Source organism: Lepisma saccharinum, chromosome 24, assembly GCF_977018435.1.
Source record: "Lepisma saccharinum chromosome 24, izLepSacc3.1, whole genome shotgun sequence".
NCBI lineage: Eukaryota > Metazoa > Arthropoda > Insecta > Zygentoma > Lepismatidae > Lepisma > Lepisma saccharinum.
In genome coordinates, this window is record NC_139252.1 from 51,033,000 (window position 1) to 51,060,645 (window position 27,646).

The window sequence follows — 27,646 nt, forward strand, 5'->3', positions numbered from 1 at the left end:
AATAGATTACTAAATGGCAACAATGCGAACGTATGGATGGAACAATCAATTTTACAAGAGGAACTTCGTTCACATGTTAATAATAACAATAATGGAATGAAAATGGACGAACCAAGAAAATATGGTGGATCTGGCAACAATGAGCATGGTGAAGTAGCCGACGATGATAACAACGTGTCCATGGCCCTCTCAGGAGTTATTGATGTAACAATGAATAAAATGACGACGAATGCCGACAGTGGAGCAACGTCACAAGAAACTTTAGATAGAGCGATAGGAGCTCTCGAAGACGAATTCTGGGAAGATGGAGGAAAAATGTACCCATCTTTAATTACGAAGATTCGTGCTTTGCCTGAGGCCAATTGTAAGGTTAATAATACCAAAAGCATTTGTTTATTAGACACAGGATCTATGTCATCAGCTATATCACACCTTATGTTACAAAGGATACAAGAAAATGAACCTCAAACATCGGTTATCGGCGTATCTAATCTTATTATTAGGACAGCCACGAAAGAAAAGCCAGTGCGAATTAAACAACAAATTCTTGGTGAAGTTAGACTTGGCAACACTGTTATTATTCATCCATTCTTAGTTGTTCCGCACTTGAGATTTGAAGTTATAATCGGAGCTGATTTCTTTCATGAATATCAAGCCAATGTTGATTTCGAAAAGGGACTTTTGAATTTCACGAATCAAGATGAGAAATGTGCAGTTCCATTTCGCAAGAGCGATGTTTCCATTCAGCCACGTATTGTTACATGCATGATTCAAGAACCTCTTTTGCCAATAAATGATGCAGATCATATTAATCATTCATTAGAACCATATTGTGATAACGTCAACATAAACGCTTGCCAAACGATAAATAAGGAAGCTCTAAAGTTGCCTACGCGCACGGAATATTATTCCGAGGAAGAAATTAAAAACATTGTTTGTAAACAAGAAGATTTGGATAAAACACAACAAGGTAAACTGCTGAAATTGCTGTTGAATTATCAGGACGTGATGTCAGATTTTCCAGGAGACGTGAAGAAATATGAATATAAAATTAAAGTGAAGAATATAAAAGAATTTCAGGCGAAAACAAATTACATTCCTTTGGCTTATAAGGAAATAATAGATAGAGAAATAACTACTATGCTGGAGCAAGGTGTCATTAAACGAGGATATTCTGCCCACACTTCACCCTTATTGATTGTAAAGAAGAATGATAGTACACCTAGAGTATGTCTCGACCTCCGCTTAGCGAACCGATTCATTGAACGAGATGCAGAGAGGTGTGAATCAATTGAAGATATATTATATCGACACCAAGGTGCAACTTATTTTGCCACGCTTGATTTGTCACAATGTTTTCTATCTATTCCACTGCACGAGGAGAGTAAGAAATACATGGCTTTCGTTTATAGAGGGAAAACTTTTGTTTTTAACAAGATTCCGTACGGAATGTTAAATTCCTCTAGTGCTTGCGCACGCTGCGTAGAACAGGTTTTGGGGAGCGAAGTTCTCTCATACACATCTGTTTACGTCGATGATTTACTGTGTAGTGCCGACACTTACGATGAACTTTTGTCAAGAATAGAAGCCATTCTGGAGAGATTGAAAAGAGGAGGATTTCATGTAAAGCTTAGAAAATGTTCATTTGGAAAGAAGGAGATTAGTTATTTAGGTTTTAATTTAACCGGGTCAGGAATAAAATGTCAACCTGAACGGATAGAAGCCATTCAACAACTGCAGCCACCGAAAAACCAGAAAGAGTTAAGAAAATATCTAGGATTCGTTGGATTTTATAGAGCATTCGTGCCTCAGTTGTCATCGTCAGAAGCTCCATTGTGCGCTTTACTGAAGAAGGACACTCGTTGGAAGTGGGGTCCGTTGCAGCAGTCCGCCTTTGAAGAGATAAAGGAAAAATTCCTGAACACAGTTATGCTTTATTATCCTCTGAAAGGCAAGACATTTCATTTGAGTGTAGATTCGTCAGCCTATGGAGTTGGGGCATGTATATATCAAAATGATGAAGATGGAAATCAACATGTTATTGCTTTTATTTCACGCACTTTAACCGCAACTGAGAAAGTATATGCTGCGACAGAGCGTGAGATGCTCAGCCTAATTTATGCTATCAAGAAATTAAGGCATTTCCTCGAAGGAAAACATTTTATTGTGGAAACAGATTGCAAGGTATTGACACACTTGTGGAAATGTTCTTTCACTAACAAGAGAATACAAAGATGGTGTTTACAAATACAAGATTTGTGTTTTGACATTAGATATGTGCCAGGGAAGCAACATATTGTGCCAGATTTTTTAAGTAGAAATCCGGTTAATACTGACACTGGAGTGACGGAATGTCACACTGAGACCATTGACACTGAAGAAGTGATCGCAGCAATTGATTATGACATTGATACGAGGGTTGTCCCTGAATTGAAGAATATGACCGAATTGCAGGAAGATGACGAGAAGTTGAGAAATATTATTCACGTTCTAAAGCAAGATGATAACAGAAAACTTAGTCTTAAAGAGAGAAAAATCAAGAATCTTCATAAGATTGAAAATAACATTGTATTTAGAAGAACGACTAATGGTGCAAATGATTGGAGAGTGTGTGTACCCCAATCGATCATTACGAAATTGATTTGGTATATTCATACCATTCGTGGTCATTTCGGAAGTGCGAAAGTGTTCGCAGAGATGAGAAAATCCTTTTATTGGAAAAATATGGCTCGGCACATAAGAAAAGTTTTAGCCTCGTGTGACACGTGTCAACGTGTGAAGGCGCCAAACAAGAATTTCCAAGGATTACCGATTGCCATTATTCCCAGCCGCGAGGACAAACCCCTGCAAGTACAATATAAAGGGACCCAGTCAAGGTCAAGGAACCAGGGAACCCAAACAAACACACCCACGGACCTGTCCTAAACTTTCCCTTTTTGTCAACCATTTCCCATAGAAAGGAAAGGATTATATTTTTTAAATTATACTCAATATATTATTGCATATTTTATGTATTTTCTATTATATCCCATTTTTTCTTATTTACATTTAATCTTCGATTTTATATTGTATTAATCAAGTTATGTTTATATGTATTTGGTGTAGCTTATCAATTATTAATTATATTTTCATTATTCGCATATATACTCAAAAACGTGAACTCAGAATCGGACAGATTTTCCTTCTCTAAGTTCAAAAGGGGCTTTGGAACAGTTCTTTTCCACCACTGTTCATATCTATATTTCATTTCTAATTATTTTCTAATATCAGTCAAGAATTCTATCATTTCTTCATATTCCTACGTTTTCCAGCATTTCTCTGATTTCGCAGCAACTTCTTGCCAGTATTGCTGTAAGATTCCCCCTCGCAAACCCTAAATCGCCACACATGGCCCATGACGGATTCACCCCGAGTCTAGCCTCGCATCACAGCCATCTTTACTTCTGAAATCCCTATGTCTTTACACTAAACGTTCTTGCGAATATCTTAAATCTGGCAACTATCGGCTAACCTAGCTCTCTCTTCTATTCATCTTTCCACTAATGGCCCAGAGGCAGCCACTGCTATTGTCAACTGTGTGTCTCTCTCCAGCCATTCTGGCGACACAAGTCATAAAACTCATTGTCTCACAATAATCCCTTTTATACGTCCCGATCATCTGGTCTGCAACCTCCTGTACTGGTTGCAAACTCCAAAGATGTGTCACTAGAATTATAGTAATATAATAATATGGTTGGATACTTTGCTTTGGTGTAGCGGGGATATATTGCCTGAAGGCATAGGAGGTTTGACATCACTGCAAACTGTCCTTTGCTGCTTGTAACTTTTCCCTCCAAATTTCCACCAATAGAATTCAAAACGTCAACTCAATTTCGGCATAACCATAACATTCTAAATTTTGTGGAAACAGTTTTGGCTCGAGTACGGTGAAGGACGGAGGTGTCGAATACCATCGAGATCTGTCGGTGACCACTAAGCAGTACCGAGTGTAAGAGATATTATGGTGGACAGTGTTAAGATACCTAAGTGTGTGAGGTGACAAAAACAAGTTGACGTCCAAGTTGCGATGCTTATTTTCAGTACAAGTTTATTGTGCGGACAGTGTTATAAAATACATAAGTGTGAGCAAGGAACTAAATGCACCAATGGATCGGTTTGACCAATGTAGAACCGGTGTTTTGACAAAGGACCCCAGGACGCAAGAATAGGAGCTTCACCACGGCAGTGTCGTCCAGGAACCCATGGAAGGGGTAAGAAAACGAAATTAAAACAACAGTGCGCCAGCCCAGGTGATTCAGTAATCATCCCCTCTCGAAAATGTCAATCACAAACAACTAGAACTTGTGTATCTAAAAACTTTCTTATTTACTTATCTTCTTATCAGCATTAAACTCAAGTAAAATTGTTTCCAATCTTTTTATGATTTAAGTAATTATCTTTATTTGCAATGAAAACCTTCAGTGGTGTCCCACCCCTACCGACTAGCTAGCTGGAGGCGGACTGTGGTGATTGTTTCATTGGTATTTGGTTGTGTCTACTGAAGGATTAGTTCTTACTCCTGAAGGTAGCGGCACCCTAATATCCGTGCCTCTTTGGCAGTGACCACTGTCCGCCGATGCAATGGAAGAGACCATTGCATCCAAGGATGTTGAATTGTACCATCGCAATCCCCCACAAATCATATCATTTGTGCCCTCAAACCATATTGCAATCCCCACAAAGTATTTAATTACGACAGCATGTCCACCGTAAGTAACCTTTTCCTTAGTTTTACTGAACACTATACTTGATCTTCCCCTCCTCCCTAAACAGGGGTTCCCATCACTCAAGACCGCCCCTAAAATCGTTCATTATAATCTCCTCAAAATATGTAATAATTGATGTCTATTTGAATTAAATACCATGTTAAACCCATGAAAAACCATACCCCTCCCTTCGATAATACCCTTAAACACTTTATTTTTTTTATCTAATGGATTCAACATGGTGCATTTAAGGTGTAAATTTTTACATACACTGCTGGACAAAATAAACCGGACACTTGCATTTTTTGTGATAACGCAATGGGTTGATAAAAGCTCTAATTCGAAGGCTAACTAAATGTTGCAGAAACTGAATTAAGTACGAATGCATATACAAAGTCCGAGCCTATGAATGGTGCATATGGTACTACATGATCTGCCAAACATTCCTGTAATATACCTGTGAGCTGTCATTGCAATTCAGATGTCAAATATTAAGGTGTCTGGTTTTCTTTGTCCAGCAGTATATTTTCGAAAAATATATAAATGTTGAATTTTATATTGTTTGAAGGGAAAGAATCCCCATAAAAATATCGATGGTACAGCCTGCACCATAATCCCCCCTCCCCTGTAGGCATCCCCTGTTGATTAGTGTCTTAGCATGGTGCATTTGTGGAGTGTTATTGGTTTAACACTCCACAGATGTGTCACCGGTGAAGAGACTGTACAATGGGAAGCAGATGTTTATCCTACTACAGAATCTAGCATATGCTCACAATACATGTCAAAGACAGTCCACAGGTGACCAACAAATACATAGCTCAGTGGTCTAAATACAACTGTAGGTCCCATTCTAAAGATTTGGTGTGAAACGAAAGCCATTTTGAATGAATTGAATGCAAAAATTTCCTTACTTCACGTGACAAATTCACTTTGCAAATTATTCAGGACAAATGCATTCAATGAACATATGAATGAGTGACTGGCTTTGTTTTGTTAGTTTTGCAAAACTGGTTAGGATTTGAAAGAACAGAAGAAATTAGTTCATTTTAAAATGACTTAAAATATCATTCACGTTAAAAATCAATAGATATCCATGTTACAACTGGCCCAAATTAGCACTACTTTACCTCAATAAAACATGCGACAAAATACTATATTACCAAAGTCCTCAAATGGGAAAATATTAGATATCAAACTGTTCAGAAAAGTAAGTTAATAATCGTTATTATCAAGTTAATTATACTTAAGCTTATTTAGCAGTTTTTAAAAATTAATTGAATTATATTACTGTGTTCTCCAGATAAACAGTTGAAGTACAAATTAGACTTTCAATTTAATATTTGCTCAGAAATTCTGCAATTAAGATCTTCATTACAGGTACTCATAATGCAATATTGATTGTACTTTTTCAGGAAGATGTGGTTGAGAAACATAAAAAGCTGGAAGGTTCTACTAAAAGAAAAATTCCATTATGAGTTCATATTGCACTTACCATACTTTTTCTTCAAGAAGAACGAGGAACCGCAACATTGTAACTCTCCCCCTGCCATGATCGCAATTCTATCTCCCAAGAGGTCAGCTTCATCCATGAAGTGAGTGGTCAAGAGCAAGGTACGCCCCTCTTTTTCAGCCTGTAAAGTAAGTAGAATTACTTTTCACTTGATGTGCTATGCTTATATTTAACATTGGCACTGTTCCTTTTAGAAAAATATCAATTATGTGGCTTGAAACAAAAATGGCACATTAGGTATTGAAATGTTTCCAATTCAAGACACACAGTGCTTTTTATGATATTTTAAAAGTATAAGTGAAACAGCAAGTAGGTCTGCATCGATACCAATACCAGGAAGTATTGCTTTGAATTTTATCAGCAATATCAGTCCATACTTTTTTTTCTAGCTCAGCAATCTTGCACGATCCACAAAAATGCTGCACGACACTTTTGCTCCATATAAATATCCTGGAAATTATGAAAAATTAATATTTTTCTTTTCTGCAACAACATTGTGGTGAGGAATTGATTTTTTTTCAATTAAATGATTAATTAATTTAAAATTATTAATATTTTACCGTAAAACTCTTGATAGACTTCTATGGATTAATTCAAATGAAAACTTTCTTAACAACTTTGAATTGTTACAATTTTCAAGTATCAGCATCGATATCATTGGGAATTAAAGGTAAGTGTACTAGAAATTCTTTACTACATTTTTTATCTTTCTGGCTTGTTATTTATAGTAAACCATATTTAACTCTTTCGCTGCAGAATTCTCTGGCACACAATATCCCTTGGCTGCGTAATTAAATTTGAAAAAATATTTTTTTTATAAACAAATAGTTTTCACAATAACATTGCGTTATATATGAGAGAGAACTTACAAAATTCATTCTTTCACTGGAATACCATTCTGTAGTCCCTGGTGGTATGATATTTTGAAAAATTTTGAAATATTTTGAAATTTTGAAAAAAATTTTTTAGAAAGAATAATTTTAAAAAAATACATTGCAAAATATGTTATAGAGAAATTACAAAAGTCATTCCTTGCACTGGCAAACCATTCTGTAGTCCCTGATGGTATGGTATTTTTCAAAACACGGGGTGACAGAGTGGTGGACCGGCGTGGAAATTCGTAAGTATTATCAAGATACTGGGTGGTGAAAACTTCAGTTTGTTCTGCTGTGTGTTCAAATACTGAGCGGGGGAAATATTTGATAAAACAAGAAAATGGTGTGCTAAATACTGTACTGTCACCAAGTAACTTAGCACTTGCCTGTGTCGAACTTCCCGCACCTAGATCAATGCTGTTTTGCACTCTGCTCCATGATGTTACGGACGGCGGTACAAATTCTTCATCAGACACTACACAATCACTGTCACCAATTGAAGTCTCATAAAAACTGTCGCTATTATCGTCACAATTTAATTCACCTTCTGATTCAACAGTTGAGTAACATCATTATCAGACAAGTGTTGACGACTTGACGAAGCCATGCTGTTTACATTCGAACATGCATTTGAAACTGACATGTCAGAGCACTCAATGCTCGTATTCTAAACGGAGGCGTAATTAGTGACATCATATGGATATAAACAAAACTACAAGTTCAAATAGTTCCAAATTGAATCTACAGATGTCTGAAGGCTACTAAAAGCGACGTACTGCGGAAATGCGACACCCGCAGCGAGTGGAAGTATGAACTCGCAATAATGCGACTTCCGCAGAGCAAGGCACCTGGCGTGTTGTGCATAAATGCGACGACCGCAGCGAAAGAGTTAATTTCTGACCCACAATACACCAACAATTTTTAAAAAACATAAATTCTAAGGTTACTACAGAGCTAGCAAATAAATTAATACATACAATGCAGTATGAACAAATATATTGGTTAACAAGAATGGCTTGCATGCCAACTAACCTGCAGTAGTTCCCACAGTTTCCTCCTAGCTGAAGGATCCATTCCCGCAGTTGGCTCATCCAGCATCACCACCTAAAAAGATATGAGTTGAAGTTGTTTGAAACAGAATGTACAAGGTTGTATCAAAAAGTAAGGTGAATTTGTCTGTAAAATCCAGAGTTTTTTGTGTAGCTAATTATTTTTTTTGTATGTGTCAGATACTAAGGTGATGCAAGTCTGACGGCAATTACAGTCTTCCACGTCAACCCGTCTGGTACCTAGAGCAATTCCAAGATGGCGCAATGACTTGAACATTACTCCAAGGAGGAGGTGCACAGTGTTATTTGTTTTTTATGGGTCAAGGGAAAGAAACCATCTGAAATTCATCGAGAATTGTTGGAGGTCTATGGAGAGAGTGTAATGTCACAGAAACAAGTGTATGTGGGGTGTAACTCATTTGCAAGTGTAGGAGTAGTGTGACAGATGAGGACAGAAGTGACAGACCAGCAACGTCCATCACCGACAGCAATGTGTTAGACATGGATGCGATGATTCGTGAAGACAGAAGAGTCAGGTTGCATGATATTGCTGATGCATTGAACATGGAGTATCGTCCATGACAAACTTGGCTTCAGGAAAGTTTGTGCATGCGGGGTGCCCAAAAATCTGAGTGAGGACCAAAAACACCACCAAATGGGCATTTCCCTGACCCACCTCACACGTTATGCCCATGAAGGCAGTGGTTCCTATGTCGAATTTTAGTGTGATACCATGTGTCAAACATACTACAGTTTCATATTTTTTTCTATGCATGTTTTTCAATAAATCGAAAATTCACCTTACTTTTTGATACACCCTAGTACATGAACGATATTAAGGTTTTGCAAAACCATAAACATTGTGAAATATTTAGATTTTCTAACAAGCTTAGAGTTCAAAGATCTAAGAAAAATAATGTATCAGTTTATCTACAGTTTAAAAAATGGAATTGAAACGTATCATTGATTAGAAATTTTACAGATTTCGAAACAAACTTTTTTGCACCATAGTGACAAAGGTGTTCCATTGGAAAATAGCAGCGTGGACTTATATAAGCATATACATTCTGAGTATTAGGGATATGGAATTGATGCCAATAGTAATAGAGTGTAGATACAGCTAATGCCCCAGTAAATGAAACTGTGTATTTGGATATTTACTTTACAAAATCAACATACATGAATTATTCTGCCCTGTATTCTGCCAGATTTTTCCACTAAATTACACTCTTACTTATTTTCTCCAGCGTGGAGGTTACTTATTTTCTCCAGCATGTTGAGTTAATGCTAATCCTTGGGGCTTGGCATAGGGTTATCAGATGACAAACTTTAAAAAAGAGGACATGTTTTAGATTTTAGAGGTAGCATTTCGAACACAAATTTTGTGTTTACTCTTGTTTTGGTGAGCATGTAGATCACACACCCCTTTAAAATACAGTAATTATACATCGTTTCAGTATAACTAATAATAGGCCTCATTACAGGCAAATGTCTGAATATTGTAATATTTATTTACTATGCTGTTAGAGTGCGTGTCAAATGTCCTGCATATGGCCTTGAACGGCTGAACAGCACCAGTGAATCACAAACGTGCAGCGATGCCTACTTTGCTCAACCATGCTGGCTCTTTTCCTTGTGAGATTTCAACATGGCACCGCTTTAGTGTGCTGCTATTGGCTATCACCATATGCAGGAGAATTGACGCACACTTTAGTATTATACGGGGACCTCCCTAACGGCATAGTGGTAACGTCATCACCTTGTAATCAAGGGGTCTCAGGTTCGATACCTGGTGGAGACCTGTAGTGGTTTGGATCCCACTTTAAACTGTAGGTCCAGTCCCGATTAGCCTATCTCTGCATAAAGTGGACTTAAAACAACAAATCAATCAATCAATCAAGACAGTTGTGAAACTTGATCTCTAACTTTAAAAGATGAACATAAATTGAGAGTTTTTGACCTATTTGAATATTTGGACCTAAAAGAAATAAAGAACCACGGGAATGGAGAATATTACATAATAATGTACTGCATAAACTATATTCATTCTTTGTTGGAAAAAAAAGTTTCTTGTCTATGCGCTTGCAACTGAGTGTGTTGTATTTCCTTACTTTGAAATTGAACACTGAAACAATATTAACAATTATTTACAAATATATAATTTTGTTATGAATCTTGAAGTTGATGTAGTTGTTTATACCCCAAAAATGAGGGCATTTCCCAATTTTCCTAAAAACCCACCTGGACCATTTTTAGTACCTGAAAAAAGAGGGCATGCATGGGTAAAAGAAGATGTCTGGTAACCCTAGATTGGCATGACTAAATAACCAGCAGTATTTTTCTCAATCAAGAGTCGATTTATTTTAACGGGACATTCTGGCTCATGGAGAGTAATAGATGCTTATGCAAGGAGTTGGGGTTCCCTAATAAAATATATATCCAGTTCAAGCTCCTCGCACCTCCACTAATTAGAGCTAATTATTAAACCTTCTTCTTCCGATTTCCTTCTGGAATTCTTCAACTTTTCCTCATGGAGCTAACATGAGCCACCTTGCAATTAATGAATGCCTTACCTGGCATAGCTTGCTGGTGGCTGACAACTTTGTGAGGATAACTTTGATTCTTCTTGCCAACCCATACATGCCCTTACATTACAGACAGGCATCGTAATTAAAATAATTCTTGAAGCTTTCCTGGTGGCGAATGATGAAGAGGTTTTCTCGGGATATCAACCAAGTGATTTCCGGATAGGTTTCTGAGCTTTTGAAAGTTACGTCAATCTCATCTTCAGCGATTGAAGTGCAGAGGTGTTCCAGGGTAAAGTTATATGTATTTGGTGTGGGAGGGGTCTGGTGTAGGTGGCATGGCGTCCGTGCTCCAAGTCGACTATCGCTAACCAGGCTGGGTCCAGTTCGATCTCCGTGTCCCTGTTGAGGTTTTCCTTTTCTCTGTGCATGGCTATTGCTTTGATGATTCGGTCCCAGTAATTGGTTGACTTATTGATGATCTTGGTGGTTGTGAAGTCAATTCTTTGGCGTAATTATCAGCAATTTTACCAACAGACCAATGTGCAGTGGCTATATTGGCTGTACCGATTACACTGTCCCAAACCTATTGTTTATTAAAGGATGTCTTGAAGCTTCCTGGCAATAAATGATGAATAGATTCTTTCAGGCTATCAACTAGGTGAGTTCTGGAACATCACTCTTATCTTCCAGGTAGTAACTTCTACCCTGAAGATGAGAGTGAGCTTAGCTCTCAAAAGATTGGAAACCTTTCCAGAACTCACCTGGTCAATAGCCAGAGAGAATCTATTCACTATTATATATTATCAGTAACAATAAAATTAGTACGAAAATTGACAACATTTTAGAGAGTTCAAATTCAAATTAACTGCTTGAAATGAAATTTGAAAAAGTAACATGCAAACCTTTGATTTTCCACAAAGAGCAACTCCGACTGAAAGCTTCCTCTGCATCCCACCAGATAGCGTCCGTGCTTGAGAATCTGCTTTGTCTTCAAGCTTCAACTTCTCGATGTACCTTGGTACTTCTTCTTTCATCTGCTTCGCATTCAGGCCTTTCAGCTGTAAAAAGAGGGGAAGGTACAGTGGTTTGAAAATGCTGTGCTAGAAAGTACAATTACTGTTTTACCCTTTCCTCTAACTTAGCATCAAGAATAAAACGACAAGTAATGTAATCACTGAGGTGACAGCGATAGCCACTATACCATTAGAGAAGTCTAAAAGATATTTTTGGAACTTTTATTGTTAGCATATACCATGAAATATCTCCTCTTTTATAATTTTATAATCCTCAAAGTTAATTTTAAATTAACTGTAATCCATGCATGCTACATACATTCAAAGTCAATCGTATCATCACAACTCAGAAGTTGTGATTTAATCATAAACCACGTTTATCAAATTAAAGCAGAAACCTCAAAAACACAGAAGTTTTCATGCAATTAGTAATTATGAATTGCAATGAAGAGTGTATGTTATAAATTTAGCACGCAACGAAGCCTACTTTCGGTTGTACAGAAAATGGAATTATACTATTTATATTATCATGTACGAAGTATTCACTATATGCTATTATTGTGCCTAAATGATCATTAATCGGTTCTGTATAACATTCTTCCATGTTGTATAAGTTACATATTTACTTTTAAATTTCATTTTTACACTAAAAAATTTTCTTCGCTTATTATTGTGCTCGCCTTAAATATTGTATGTAATTTCACTCCCATAGTGTATTCTTCCTTTATTTGGATTTCCTTCATGTAGAAGTTCTTCAAATCATTGCTGTAATTCTTGTCTATAGTTGTATTAATATTTTATTACTGTATGTATTGTTATATGATGATTTCCATACCTATGGCCATGGGTCAACGGAAATAAAGAATATGAAAATATGAAACTCTTTTACCTTAGCATCCAGAGAAGACACATAGTTGGAAACAGAGTTGTCAATTTTTTCTGTTTCCCCTTGTTACAAATTTTCAAGTTAACAGTTTAAGTGTCGTAAAGCAACTGTAAAAGTAACTGGTAATAATGTTCCTTCCACCACAAAAAGTAACTCTGTTATACAAAGGCTGTCGCAGAGAAGGTGAGACAGATTTTTTCCTGGCTTGGCAACACTGCCTATGGTTTCGGCACTAGTCGCGTCGTGTAGGATGACTATTCTGTTTCCGTAGCAAGTTGTCACATGTTGTGAAACCACGTTAGTGAGCAGCTGTGTTGATTTACGTGGAACGTGTTTCGTTTACCCCTCCAGGTTTTTGTGTATAACATTGCTTTTCGCGATGAGTATTCAAGATGAACAGCGACATGCCATAAAATTTTGTTGGCGTTTAGGGAAAAGTGCTGCAGAAACATATGCAATGTTTCAACAGGCATATGCCGATCAAGACAGACTGAGTAGAGCCACAGTATTACCAAGGAGTCATTGAGACACTGCGCCAGCAAGTAGCAAAAAAGAGGCCGCATTTGAAGAACTCCTTCAGATTGCATCACGATAATGCACGCCCGCATACCGCGTGGGCTTTTCAGGATTACGCGAAATAGAAATTTTCCCGCATCCAGCATACATCCTGGACCTTGCACCCTGAGACTTTTGGCTATTTCCACTTTTAAAGGCCGCTTTACGTGGTCGTCATTTCATGACGAACAAGGAAGTGATCACCGCAGCGCAAGTTTTCTTCAGTTCGCTACCTGACGACTAATTTTCAAAGACATTCACAAAGTGGCAGGAGCGTATGGATGCTTGCTTAGCTGTCAATGGTGCCTATTTTAAAAAAGATGTACGTCTACTCGATATGGGTGATTCTGAATAAAAATTTTGTGGTTTGTAATTTTTTTGTTTCATTTTAATGATTCTTGGAGGAGTCCATGTACATGCTTGTCTTTTAACTGCTACGCAGTCACGACTTTTTGACCTATTGCACTCATTTTGGTCTCAATCGGCAGTTAATGAACCAAATTTTCACCAGAGTACATTTGCTAGCCAATGTAGGTCGCTGTTTTCCTATGCAAGAATTAGTCTCACCTTCTCTGCGACAGCCTTTGTAGTTACAGCTAGTTACTTTTTAAAGTAGTCAGTCACAGAATTTCTAAAAAAGAAACTGTTACTTGTAACCATGGCATGTGAAGCAGTCACATTTCAGTGTCAGATTTCACATATCTGCTAGATACGTACCTTGCAGAAGAAGTATAGATGCTCCCTCACAGTTAGTTCATCAAAGAGAACGTTGTGTTGTGGACACAGACCGAGACTCTCTCTCACGCCCTGGATGTCTGTTCTCACATCATGGCCATTTACGAGGGCTGTACCTAATGTTGGTGTATACAGACCTGGAAAAAAAGATAATAATACAACCTAAATACATAGGTAGGTGAATATATGCACTAGAAAATGTACATACAAGGGCTGGGACGTAAGTCATGGCAAACTATATTTTTTCTCAAAGTTAAACTGTGGTACTACAATATTATTGTATGTCCCAGAGAACATGGCAACCATAGTATGTGGACACTTCACTAGATGGCAGGGTGATGAACGGTTATTGAAACAGAGGGCAGTGGTAATTCTTTGTTAAGTCAACGGCCGTTCCAGAGTGTGAACAGCATTCATGTATCAAAATAGCCATTTTTCGAGGGAGAAATGCCAGAGAATAACACAGGGTGCTGATGGAAACTGAGGGAAATAGTGTCCTACCATAGTGTGAACCTCTTTTGTTCTTGTAATGCTAATATATACTTTCAGACTTGTAAACACGAGTGGCACAATGCTATCTTTTAGGATGGTTTGCTTGCTTCCCTATCCTGCACCTGGTACACATGATCTGCATTGTTCATATATTCTTCATTACAATACATTACCCCCTTTCATTTGTTTATTTCAAATTTTCATGATGGTCCCGCATTCTCACGAAAAAATAGTTGACAAGACTTATGTCCAACTCTCGTATTTATGTAAAACATGCAGTCCGAATAATTGTCCAACACACATCCACCAGGGGCAAAAACAGAGATCGCTTGATTACGAGGCAATGGTGTAAGCCTTTATCCAATGGAAATATATGTTTCATTTGCTACAAAGTACAGCCTAAATGCTAAATTACAAAGGCGAAAGTAATGCATACCTGTTAACATTGACATGGTTGTCGTTTTGCCAGCACCATTATGACCCAGAAGGACAGTGATCTGCCCTTCGTACATATTCAGTGAGAGACAATTCACAGCTGCTTTTTTGTTGTTGTATATCTGTAATAACAATTAAAGAAAACAATTAATATTCATTGTAACTGAAACTTACAATGGAAATCTTTCCTTTTTTTCAAATATTTGTCTCTCATCTTCCCACGGTATTGTTGCTAGTTAGAGGCATAGATGACATATTCGTTTCTAGTCTCCAGCTTTACTCATACACAAAGGTAGACAAAACTAAAAATAATTCAGGCTAAGAAAGCCAGGAGACTAACTAAGATAAGCTAAGAAATGTAATCTTAAAACATTTAATTTATTATAATTAATACAAGATTGGATTAAAAAGAATTAAATCTTGCACCAGAGTGGTCTTCCTAAAGAAGGCTCAACTGGTAACAGCATGGATAATTGAATCGGCAAGTTTAAGAAGGGAATGAAGACCAAAAATGGCAAAATGACCTTTTGTACTCAACATCATCGGAAAGCGTCGCTCTACACTTGAGTGTGAAGAAAGATATAAAAAGTAGTCCCTTAAGGAAGATAAAGAACCCTGAAATCAATGTAAGGTATAAGAAGGAAATAATTCCCGGACCTATTTTACAGTTTTTTTGATTCCCCACAAATTTACTTTTTGCACTTATTCCCCTCTTAAACTTGCCGATTCAATTATGAAATACCTTCTAATATATGACCAACTCTACCATATCACTGCATATTTAATGACAACACATGAAAACCCACAGTATTAAGAAATACATTCTGTAGTCTTATGTATGTATACAATATAAACTGTATACTTAGCATTTACAAAATTAGGACATACAAATCATGTGTTTACATTCACAAAAATAACAACGAATTGGCAGAATTTTCATTCAATTATTGGTAATTTTACCAATATGTCTTTGTTAGTTGATACTGATAGAGAACTTTACTGAACTCCAATCTCTGAAACATATCATACCTTAGTAATGTTTTTTATCTGTATCCCTGCGTTCAGGTGTAGTGGCTCTTCCTCGCATAAGTCCCTGTTTTGCAGCCCATTCTCCATGACTGCCAAGTTCTCATCTGCAACAGGCTGCCCACACCAATAGGATCTCTGGAAGAAAAACAATAGTTCGTCAGGATGGTTGCTGTAACACCCACATAAAATATTCAGGTTTTCAGGGTGAAATTACCAACAAATTCAAGGCTAGAAATAGCATTTTAAAAACATACAGTATTAGTATCACCATTTCGCAGTAAACATTTACAATTAGTTTCACTTGTACAGTTTAAAGTAAACACTGTTAGTGACATCAAAAATAGGGGTGCAAGGGGGTGACCCTTTCTAAAGACCCAATTGTCAACCTCCCTATTTCGTAGTACACCCTAGACTGCAGACTAGCAAGGCTCATGCATCTAGACTCATAGGGTCTGGCATAATTCTCTGCGGGGCTTGTGTACATATGTTTTTTGATTGTCCCTTCATCATGAGCAGAGTTTGAGCTTTTGGTTTGGGTGGGGGCAGACTCTGGGAGAAGCATATGATGTACCTGAGAAATTTTAAAAAAACAACAACTTAGAAACACTGAGTTTTAGGCCTTTTAGATTTGAAAATGTTAAATTTCCTCGCTTAAGTAAACAAATATTAATTAGTATATTGGTTGTCAGTTTTATAAGAAGCAAAACAGTACGATTATTGAATTTTGCATTTCATTATTTTTTTATTGATACAATACTCAAATTATTTTAAAAAAGTTACAGAACAATAGTAAGCTTCAGAAATTTTAGAAAAATTAAATTGAAAAGTTATTTTGGTGCCTCAGCAGTAACTGTTGACTTAACACAAAGTCATTTTACGTTTCTCTTTCTTCAAACTATACACATCAATCAAATCATGTAAGACCTGCTATTGCGGCGCAATTACCGCACATGCCATCATGCCGAAAGTCAAGATTTGCTGCATGGCTTCATAACAAAAATGTAGTAACTGAACTTAATCATGTGTTATTTTTTAGTCTCCTCTAAGTTGGGGTGCCAGGCCCCCCTGGCCCCTCCAGAACTCCACCTATGCCCTTCATCCATTTCATCTTATCACCATCCATCCTCATCTTTGCAATTAGCCAAAAGTGGCAGAAAAGTGAAGTAAAATAAACTCAACCAATCAAATATATAAAAAATATGGTGAAATTTCCACTACTTAAACCATATCCTAAAAAAACAGCATTACATTGTGTACTGGCTCTTGATTTTCTGGTTTGTCAGCCAAAAATAATATAAATTTGGGGAATGTTAGGTTGGTAATTAACGATTTTATAACACTCGCACTCACTATGCTGGTGTAGTGCTGCACAATCTTTTACAACAGGCACGGAGCGTCCATGTAAGCCGTGTAAGCCGGGCTTACACTTTATTAATTCTAGTAAAATGTATGTAATTATATGGCAAAATTCGTAAAAACTTCAAAGTTCATCTCGGCCTGATACCAGTCTTCGAGATCCTGTTTGTTAGATTGCAACACTTCACACCAGATGGCACATGAGAACTCCCGCCTTTTGCTTGGGGAAAGTTGTAAGTCGTCTGAATGTTGCCTTACAAATTTCTGACTGCGAAGGAGCAGTGCCTACCCTATCTGGATAGAGAAGAGCAAGGAATATAGGGAGAAGAGCGGGCCAAACCCTAGGTTCGTAAACCTACTGCCACAGGCTTACAGCAGCGTTGCAAACCCCATGTTTAGAAAAAATGTTGTTCATGGACGTCCGCAGTATTTCTTTCCACCAGGGAGGATTAAGCAAAGTACTATTTTTTTCAGGGGTTGGGGTAAACTAGGTATATTTCCCTTCTCAAAATATACTAATTCAATTTGAAGTTAACATTTTTCTGCAACGCCCTTACAATAATTAACAATTTGATGTGACTGAAATGAAATTATATGTGTAAAAATGGTTGACATTCATTTTTCAGGAAGTGCCTCCTCCCCTTGCCCCTTCTGGACATCCATGGTATCGTTTAAACTCCGAAATTATGCTACATACTACTAAATTGTTCTGGGATTTTCATATTATAAATATTAATTTATAACAAAAACAAATATAAATTTTAATGGTTCAACCAACGACATGGGTTCCACGTTATGTGAAAAGTTTGAGAAAATTCAACCACAACGAAAAGCGGCCCTGTTGTTTTATTTATATCTCCAACTTACAAACGACTTTTTAAACTTGTGCGAGATTTAGCACCATTATTGGCTTCACTGAATACGCGGCAGCGAGACACAGGTCCTGCAAGAGGAGGTGCTCCAGCGTTGTCGGGTGTGAATGGTTGACTGCAAAGGAAATTTGAGCCGGTGGTGCTTCAAGGAGGTTTTTTTTTATTCCAGGAACAGGGAATTCTGAAGCAAAAAACTAACAGGAAGGGGAAAAAGGAGAAACCTAGAAATGAGCGGGATACGTAAAAACTAGATACACATTGATGTGCTAAATTCTTGTTGTTTCTGTTTTTCGCTTGTAGGAGAGCATAAACATTAGACATATTAAGACTCTGTTTTCCGTTTATGTATGAACTCAGCTGGTAATAATTGAGCTAAAAAGTGAAATAAATAAGTAAATAAATAAATAAATGTTAATGAAAACTGAAGATTGAACCAATTTTACAAATTTCATGTCAAATGTGAACCAAATATTATTAATTACATAGTCCGTGATTCAAACACTCTTCGAACAACGTACGAAAAGCCTGTTTCTGATCTTTTAGGTGCTAGATTTGCTTTTACACTATCCTAAGAAAACACTTACATGTCCTTTGATAGAAATTTCTGGATATATCCCTACAATTTGTGAGCATTTCTTTTATATTTTATATTGTATTTTTTTTTTCTTACTAAATATAGGGAATTTTAAGGCAAGAGAGGGAATTTATTTATATCCGAAAGGGATATTCCCCTCACAGTCCGAAAGATCACTGCTTTGAGCAGTGACCGATTTTGGATCTGGTTTCTTTTTGTTTTCCCCTTCTTGCTGTGTGTTTGTTAAAGTCTCGAGATATTGCTTTTGCGAATTCCATCTATTGAAAAGCGGACTGTCATCCCTGTGCTGTGGTGTAATACAGTAGTGAAGTGCATTATGGAATAAAATGAGTGTGATTGTGCGGTGGGGTGGAGAACTTGTTGAAGATGCCGTTGTCCAGCAAGGACTTTGCTGCCAAGAAGAAACTTGTGGATATAGGTAGGCCCACCCCTTCCTTCTCTAGCAGACATAGTAACAGAAACGAAAAATAATGCGATTAATGATACGGAGCTGATACTTGGTTATGCGGTTGTAAAAAGTATTCAGCACTTTTCTGTTTCCTTCTGTTTTCGTTTGTTTATTATTATTATTATTATTAATTTTATCTAACTTTGCATATTTTTTATCGTTACATTACTCATTGTGATAGGAATAACACTGACTTAATTATCAGATATCCAGAATTTTTAATTTGGTGAAAAATTCCAGGGAAGTGTTCTGAAAAATTGGGGGGGGGGCGGGGGTCGATGTGTGTGGATAAATCACTAACCATGTCAGCCTAAAAATAAGCACAACGGGAAATAGCCTTCGTCATGCTAGGCTTACACTGTTGGAAAGGTCACGCTCCGCCACTGTTTTACAATCATTAAATTTAAGTCGAAGAGGGAAGAGAAGCCAGGTAAATTCCCCCCTACATTGTCTGTCCCACCTTCCACATTTCTTGTATTTGTATTTTATTTATTGTATGTTGCATTTCTGCCTGTACAGGTTAATCATGACGATGAAGATGAGATAAAATTGATGATTGGACACTCATGACTGAAATTTGAAACTTTTTGGTGGTCCTCCATCATGACATCGCCACCTGATTGTAGTTTTGTCGTATCTCCACTTATCGTCGGAAATGAGTTGATCATGTTATTATGTTCCATACAGGTTAATGCACCACTTTCCAAATTGACATATCTGGTTTTTTAGGTGGTTCTAAGTTACCAAAAATAATAAAATGTGTGTGAAAATTCTGTAGTGTATTTCAAATCTTCAAATGTCAAACTTTAATCAGCTCTCCTGAGAAGATTTGTGCAGATGGACATACGACAAAATAGTACTCGGCCATATACAACATAGTGGTAACTCTGTTAACTTGTAACCAGCATGTTCGGTCCCTGGTGGAGAGGTACATCATACAGTGATTTGAATTCTCCTGTTGAGGATAGTTATTACATTTTGCTTGTCACTTGTTTCACTTGCATTGCATCTTGATTTCAAGAACTCTTGGAAGAATGTTATCATTGCGTTTTGGTAGCACATCACCTTGCAACAGTGAGCCTGCTCAGGCACGTAGATGGGGGATGTTGTGCTCTGGAGGCTGAAGCCCCCCCTGAAATCCTACAAAGATCTATTTTAAATAGTGTGTAGTGGTAATTAATTTTACTTCCTTAGCAGGATTAAACATTAGATCGAAAAAAGTTTATTGTATAATAGAGGAACCAGGTCGTATTTTTTAATTTTACCATTTAATCTAAAGAATAAATGGATCCACAACTCTCAGAATTTATAGTTTTCTTTGTGACAGGTCACAGAATATAATTTTTATGAGTAAAATTTGGCCCTAACTTTTGAAGCCATTTTTTTTATGGAATGTGTAAAAGTTAATAACAAAATACAATAGCTATGAATCTCATTACACTAACTGCACAAAATGTAAGAAAAATAATGGACAACACTTGTGTTGGATATTCACTCATACGGTGCATCGAGTAGGGAAGTCTCTCTATTTATATAATAATAATAAATTTGGATTAAAATTGGTTTATTTTGAATAACTTATAATAGTTGTTATTGTAAAATGACAATTATAACCTTGGTAATAATAATTATTATTGTCATTATTATTTCTGCCCTTCTACAAATATTTATGGCGATGCCTGTTGCTGACAAGCCCCCCCCCCTTTTCCCCCCCAAAAAAATGTAATCCTGGCTACGGGCCTGAGCCTGCTGTGTGTTAGGCATGTATAGTACATTATTTTGTGTATAAGTTTAGTGTTGTTATTGTATCATCATCATTTTATAGAAAAACAATGTAAACAAACTCGAGAAAAGCAACACAATTTTTACTTACAGTGAATGGAAAATACCATGGTAAAGGAACACCAAATTCACCGGGAAACACTCCCTCAATGTAGAGGGCAAGCACTAGGTATATCACAGAATCAATTAGTAATATGGTCAAAATATCTCCAAATGTAAAATTGTCATCAGGTGATGCTGTACTGTAAAGCATTTCCCACTGAAGTCCACTGCCTGAAATTAGACAAATGAAGAAATAGAATACATGATATGGGGGAACACATTGCATAGAATACACTTTAGTGCTTAGGTAAATACATAAATTACTTGAACCTAATATTTTAACATTTGACTGAGGCATATGCTTTTGTTTAGGTTATATTTTTTAGGCTCTGAAAAAGTGTTATTTTAGGTTAGGTTGGGTTCTAAAAAACTTAAATTAGGCTAATAAAAATCCTGAACTGGGTTCTAAAAAAAATCAAATACTTGAAAATTCATGACAAATGATTAGGTACAACCATAATAGGTATACATAACCACCAAATATTAATTTTCTAACCAAATTTTCATTTGTATACATCATTTTCAAAATTATCCACTAATTATTGCAATATTAATACTTGTGCTGTTAGCATAAGTTGCTTGTTGATATGAAAAATGAATTATGTTTAATTTGCTACACAATACATAACAACTATCTTTTCCATGTTATCCACAGTCAAACTCCATTTTTTATCTGTGAAGATCACCTCATATGCTGAAAATGATGTTCCAACAGAAAAGCTAGACAGTGATGCAAATTTGAATGCCGAAACAATGCTTCTCAAGCAGGGCCGGTTAAGACGAAATTGGGCCTGATGCTTGAAATCTTTGGTGAACAATAAACACAACGACGTTATAGTTACATCTCAGCTGTATAATAAGTAACGCTGTGTCTAGCCGTCCAAAATTGGGGCTCCAAATTTAATTCTAAGATTTATTTTTAGGTTAATATAGCAGAAAACTGTTCAGCTTTCGGAAAATTCTCGTCTGTTTTCATCTGGGCCTATCTCAGGAATGGGCCTAATGCTGAAGCATCAATAGCACCCACCTTAATCCTGCCCTATTCTCAAGATGTGAATGCCACATAGCACTGGATTGATGCGAAAGGGAGCAAGATCACATGGATCAAAAGTTTGTACTTTGGACTGTGCCCACAACATTGTCGCCAGACATCTTTCTTTGTTTCAAGCCTTGAAAAACGTCATGGACTTGGGGGAGGGAAATCAACAGTGTGTGTGTTTCAAACAAGTCATTGAAATTTTTGTCACTAGAGCAAATACACCTCTGCAGCATGCAAACCTTTAAAACCTTAAAGGAATATAAAGACCTAAGATTTAGGCACATAAACCTACAATAGGTTATTTTAGGCACTATAAAGATTCATCAGTTTCTGCATTTTTTAATGGAACTCTGATGTAACTTGTTATTTCTTATTTATCTCTAAAGGAAAAATAGGCTTTTAATCTAAAATCGAAGATTCAGTTATATAAGGTGAGACAGTCAAACGGGAAGATTTATAAAATTCACAAGAAATAGAGAGAGCAAATATTAGTTAATTTTTGAACATGAATATACTATACATGAGTTGAAATTACTAGTGTACCTGAAAAATGTTCATTTTTTTTAATATGGTGTCAGTAAAATGGCATCAAATCGGGTGAATGGGCAGGCCATGGAATATCGCCGAATGTGCTGATGAGACGAGCATGAAATGCGAGTCTAAGCACATCCATAGACACTCTGGCAGTATGGCTAGTTGCACCATCTTGCTGGAAGAGTGCTCTTCATCTGGGTCATAGTCATCGAGGACAGGCAGGAAAAAGGTTACCAATATGTCAGCATAACGTCATGGGCGGATTTACTCTGAGACTCCGACAATGTGTACAAAACCAAGGATGCCATCCTACTGACACCATATTAAAAAAAAATAACATTTTTAAGGTACACTAGCAATTTCAACTCATGTACAGTACATTCATGTTCAAAAATTAACTAATATTTGTTTTCTCTATTTTTTGTGATTTTTTTAAATCTTCCCGTTTGACTGCCTTACCCGATATTTAAAAGTAATTTTATTCAAGAGATGCATGTATTTTGGTGTTAAAATCGTGTGTTCTGTTGTGAAGGGGAGAGATTAATCAAAAATCTATTATTATCAGCAGGTATAGGCTGTCACATTATGCATGAGTCAACGTATCAGTTTCATTAGGCATGCACCACCAAATTACTAAAATCAATAAAATAATTTCACCAACCTGTTCCTTCAAACATCACCATAATCACAATACCAAATGCCATAGCAGTATTTGAGGCAAGGCTTGCTACAAATTTCACCGGCCGAGACAAAGTTATGTATCGACTCTGAAGGAAGAAGTACGGAGCAAAGGACAGGAACCACAGGAGGCCTGCTACAATGGAGCCTGTGTTAGCTGAAACAATATAAAAAATAACATATTATGAGGTCAGAATGAGATTTGTCGTATTTTTTTCCACCAGGCAGACAATAAAACCTAGCACTTTACACCTCTCAGTAATAAGTGAGAATGCAATGTACCATCTTCTCAATTGCAAACAGAAGAATAATATGAAACCATCTGCATCCAAGGTATAGGACCGGATTTACCACTTTGCCGCCCCCATACCGTTTATCAAGAATGAAAAAAAAATCATTATTTTCTGTAATACTATTTTTACTATTAATGGCATGCAGTATTAATTAAAATGATAGTTACATACAAAAATGTAACAAAGCGATATGACATAAATTATATAAATTACATTTTAACATTTTCCTTGTTTTTCAGAAAAGACTTTTATTTTTACTTCATTTAAGTGATAGGACAGAACACACACTAGGCTCATCAACGGAACTTTCCTCACTTTTTTCCTGATTACATTTCTGTATAAAAAAAGAACTGATTTTCGGAACCTTCTTCAGAAATGCTTCCTGCCTTTCATCTTTCTCTGCTTTTCTCTTTTTATATTGTGACGCACTGAGTCTTACTCTTTTATCACTCATAATGAGTGTAATGATGTTTTAGAAATTAACCCAACAAACATACGTCGGACACTGACACAGGCGAGACGCGACACACCAGCTGCTTCTTGAATAATATTCTCGAGCAACTAACAGTAGAATAGTATAATGCGAAACCACTTTAATTATGCTTGCGCCGATAGTTTAATTCTCAACCATTCAATGCAAATCACATGCTTTTGATATGCAGCTAATGCCAGCAGTAACAAGGAAAGGCGTTCCGGGAATGCAGCCAAGCCGGTGTTGTCTTTCAAAAGCAAGCGGCAGGCTCCACGTTCTTGCCGCAATCGCCGACTCAGCTCAGCACAATAATGTACATTCGAAACAACAACGTCGGAAATTAAAACAACAAATTAGTAAACTAGTTCAGAGGCCTGCTAGCCTATCTCTCTTAAGAAATATTCTTCATTAATTTATATTTACAATACAACTACATTAAGTTATTCCATTCGTGTGTCTGGAGAAAAAAAAGAGGCAATCCGAGAATTAGGTATTCCTTATAAATTTAAAACAAACAATCGTGCTGCCCCTACCAAAGTGTCGCTCTAGGCTCGGCCCTATGAGGCCTATTGGGAAATCCGAGCCTGCCAAGGTACCCTCAACCCTGAATGAAAACAGTAAATCTTTGTCAATCAAAAAGAATGAAAAGCAACACAAATACAATAATCAATCGCATATTTCCCCCATGTTATCTGTTTTACTTGCATGCCTGCATGTGGGTTTTATTAATGTTATATCTAATTAATATGTAATGTAGAAAAAATACGAATTGTTGTGGTAAATTCGTCGAATAGAATATGCCACTGCAATAAATTGTGCTTTCCACATTACATCACTACTATAGTTTGTTCCAATGTCTATGGTGGAGTCATTAGCACAGCATACTATGATGCCAAGGGTTTTGGGTTCAAATCCTGGCATGGGAATTTTTGTGAATGATCCTTCATCAATTTCATCATATCATCACTCATCACGATTAGGCACAAAGTGACATGAAATAACGAAATCAATGAATCATTATTGCAATAATCTTTACTCTTAGTTTAGCATTTATAAGCGTGTGTTTATTTTCATAATATACTTAGTTTTTCTGTTGAAAGTATAAAGTTTTTTCTTGAATAGCATCTCTACTTGTATGTTAGTTTTTCTACAACATTTGACTAATTGTTACAATGAGGATAAGTAATGATTATATGAAGTTGATGAAGGGACACACAATGAGCACCTATGCTTAGGCTGGGATTTAAACCCAGGACCTTCAGTGGCGAGATCAAAATTTGACCACTTCATGTGATTGGCCACCAAGCCAGCTTGAGTAGCAACTAAGATGAACATTTACGACTAGCTTACTGTTATAGATATGTACAATGTATTGTTAAAAACAAAAGGATCGCTTGCTTACCTTTGGAAAATAGAACGGACACAAAAAATGCAAAGCATATTGTCGTGATGGAGAACATGAAGAGAAACGCCAAAAGAAGGAATGCATCGGAATAGGTTATAACTGCCAGGCCATTCCCATACCAATCCACCTTCATAAGAATCGTCATTAGGCCTATTGATATGAAAATCAATATAAAGGACTTGGTGAACCAGGCTGTCCAATGGAGCCAGTTTGAGAGGCCCATCATTTTCATAGATTCCTGTGAATATAAAACACTTACACTATATACGCATAAACCAATAATAGTAAACAAAGGTAATACACACTATGCTAGTCCACTTATATCTATACTGGGATTTGCGTGTTGGATAAATCTGTTACATTTGAAAATAATGATGCTGCAGTACTGCTTTCATATACCTACAGTTTAATAATGTACATCTTGATAATACATTACTAAACAATATGAATGTAAGTCTAGACCATCCTATCCTAAAATAATTCTAATTGGTTGATCCTTTGGCTAGGCACATTCGAACATCATATACACATCATGCAGTGTGCTTAAGAAAATCGAGAAGCCTGCATGTGAAATGGTCTGTAATCCATTTCTTGAATGTATGGAACATGAAACTGGCTGAAATTTAATGTCAACTTTGTGAGGTATATGGAGAATAGGCCACAAGTGATTCTATGGTATGGGTGTAACTCTTCAATGAAAGATGTGGAAATGTGCATAGTGATTCACAGAATGGTTTAATGTTATGTGTATCATGAATTATAATTATTTAAAACAAGAACTGAATTTACACACTGTGCCATGATTATAAATTAAAAAGAAATGTGCCTTTGCAATTCTTTAGTAACAAGATTTCCTTAAAACTAATAATGTAATAAGTGACGTAAATTAATCTAAATACAAAAAGAAGAACCAGGCTTAACCAGGGTTTCAACCCAGGACCTGTGGCTTCATAGCATGTTACACTCATCACTCTGGAAAGCAGGACAGCTTTGTTATCGGTATCTGTAAAATTTGAACTAGCTGCAGCGAGGGCTTTTTGCTCGAGTGCTAAATAGTTCTCACGGACGACGCTAGAAAGCATACAGAATTGACAGCTTCTTTGCTTGAGCAGACAAAACGATTGGTACATGCTCGAAGCCCAGTAGTATATGTGTTCATGTATAACCATAATTTGACTGTGGTAGTTGGCCCTTAAATATGGATTGTGAAGTGAAAGACGCAGTGATATTGATACTTAAGTGAATATAGTCATCAACTTCATGTTAAAATGTATTTTAGACTATCTTACCAATACATCACAATATATAAAAATGAAGTAGTTGATTAAATGCTGAAAGTACTAGGGAAGATTTTTACACATATATTTCTACGATTTATGTCACATGGAAATTATATTCAATTCTATACAGCCGAGCGTAGCATGCTTGAGCATTGGAGACTCAAAGGAGTATGAGAGAGTGAAAGTGGTCCTAGGCATTATTCTTAATTGGAACATTATCAATAGGTTTCGGATTTTTATGACCTAAAAACGTCTGTAATATGCATGCATTTATGCCCTTAAAATTGGCAAAATATGACCTTAAAAACTGAAAATATGACAAATAGGATATATGTAAAATTTAAAATGACTGACATTTAAAAAAATATATGAAACACAATTTACAAAATAAAATTCGGCCATCAGTACTGAAAAACTTTTCACCGAACTCTTTCACAAAACTTTTTTAATTTCACACTCTTTGGCCACTTCACTTTCGGCATCTTGAAATTATAACAACGTATGCGTTTCCTGCAAATTCGTTCCCCTACTTTCTGGAGCAAAGTTGGTCTCTGGAAGCACTGTGAACTGGTAGCTTCAAACTCTAAACGACAGGATTCCTTTCTCCCCTTCCTTGGCACTGATACACTCCCTCACTGAAAATAACGTACACTTCCAATGCTGTCTGGTTGCCGTGTATAGAAGGGGGGGGAGGGGCAGAACAGCTAACGATAAGGAATGAACAATTGCCTAACAATCTTTAAGCCGATTGCGGACAACGAAAAGAAAGATTGGAAAAGAATTTCACTGTTTATTTTTTAAAGCAGGTCCAGGAAAAATACACCGTTGGTTATTTTCCAACCAAGGTATAAAACAAACTCAAAAAAATCTGCGGTTTAAATAAGTTTGTGAAACAAGCCATTAATTTCTTTTTAAACAATGGAAGTAGTGTGTGTTGA

General features: G+C 36.6%; 1 protein-coding gene across 3 annotated transcripts in view; it reads right to left on the bottom strand.

Moving 5' to 3' along the window:
- Abca3 (ATP binding cassette subfamily A member 3) overlaps positions 1-27,646 on the bottom strand; it is a 199,481-nt gene that overhangs the window by 67,379 nt on the left and 104,456 nt on the right. For all 3 annotated transcript variants that reach the window (XM_083110291.1, XM_083110289.1, XM_083110290.1), the window contains exons 7-15: positions 25,426-25,666; positions 23,242-23,415; positions 20,997-21,178; positions 15,853-15,987; positions 14,825-14,945; positions 13,879-14,033; positions 11,610-11,765; positions 8,163-8,234; positions 6,238-6,376 (exon numbers count right to left, since the gene is read on the bottom strand). In XM_083110291.1, coding sequence (XP_082966417.1) covers positions 6,238-6,376; positions 8,163-8,234; positions 11,610-11,765; positions 13,879-14,033; positions 14,825-14,945; positions 15,853-15,987; positions 20,997-21,178; positions 23,242-23,415; positions 25,426-25,666 — 1,375 coding nt within the window. The remainder of the gene's footprint in view (positions 1-6,237; positions 6,377-8,162; positions 8,235-11,609; positions 11,766-13,878; positions 14,034-14,824; positions 14,946-15,852; positions 15,988-20,996; positions 21,179-23,241; positions 23,416-25,425; positions 25,667-27,646) is intronic.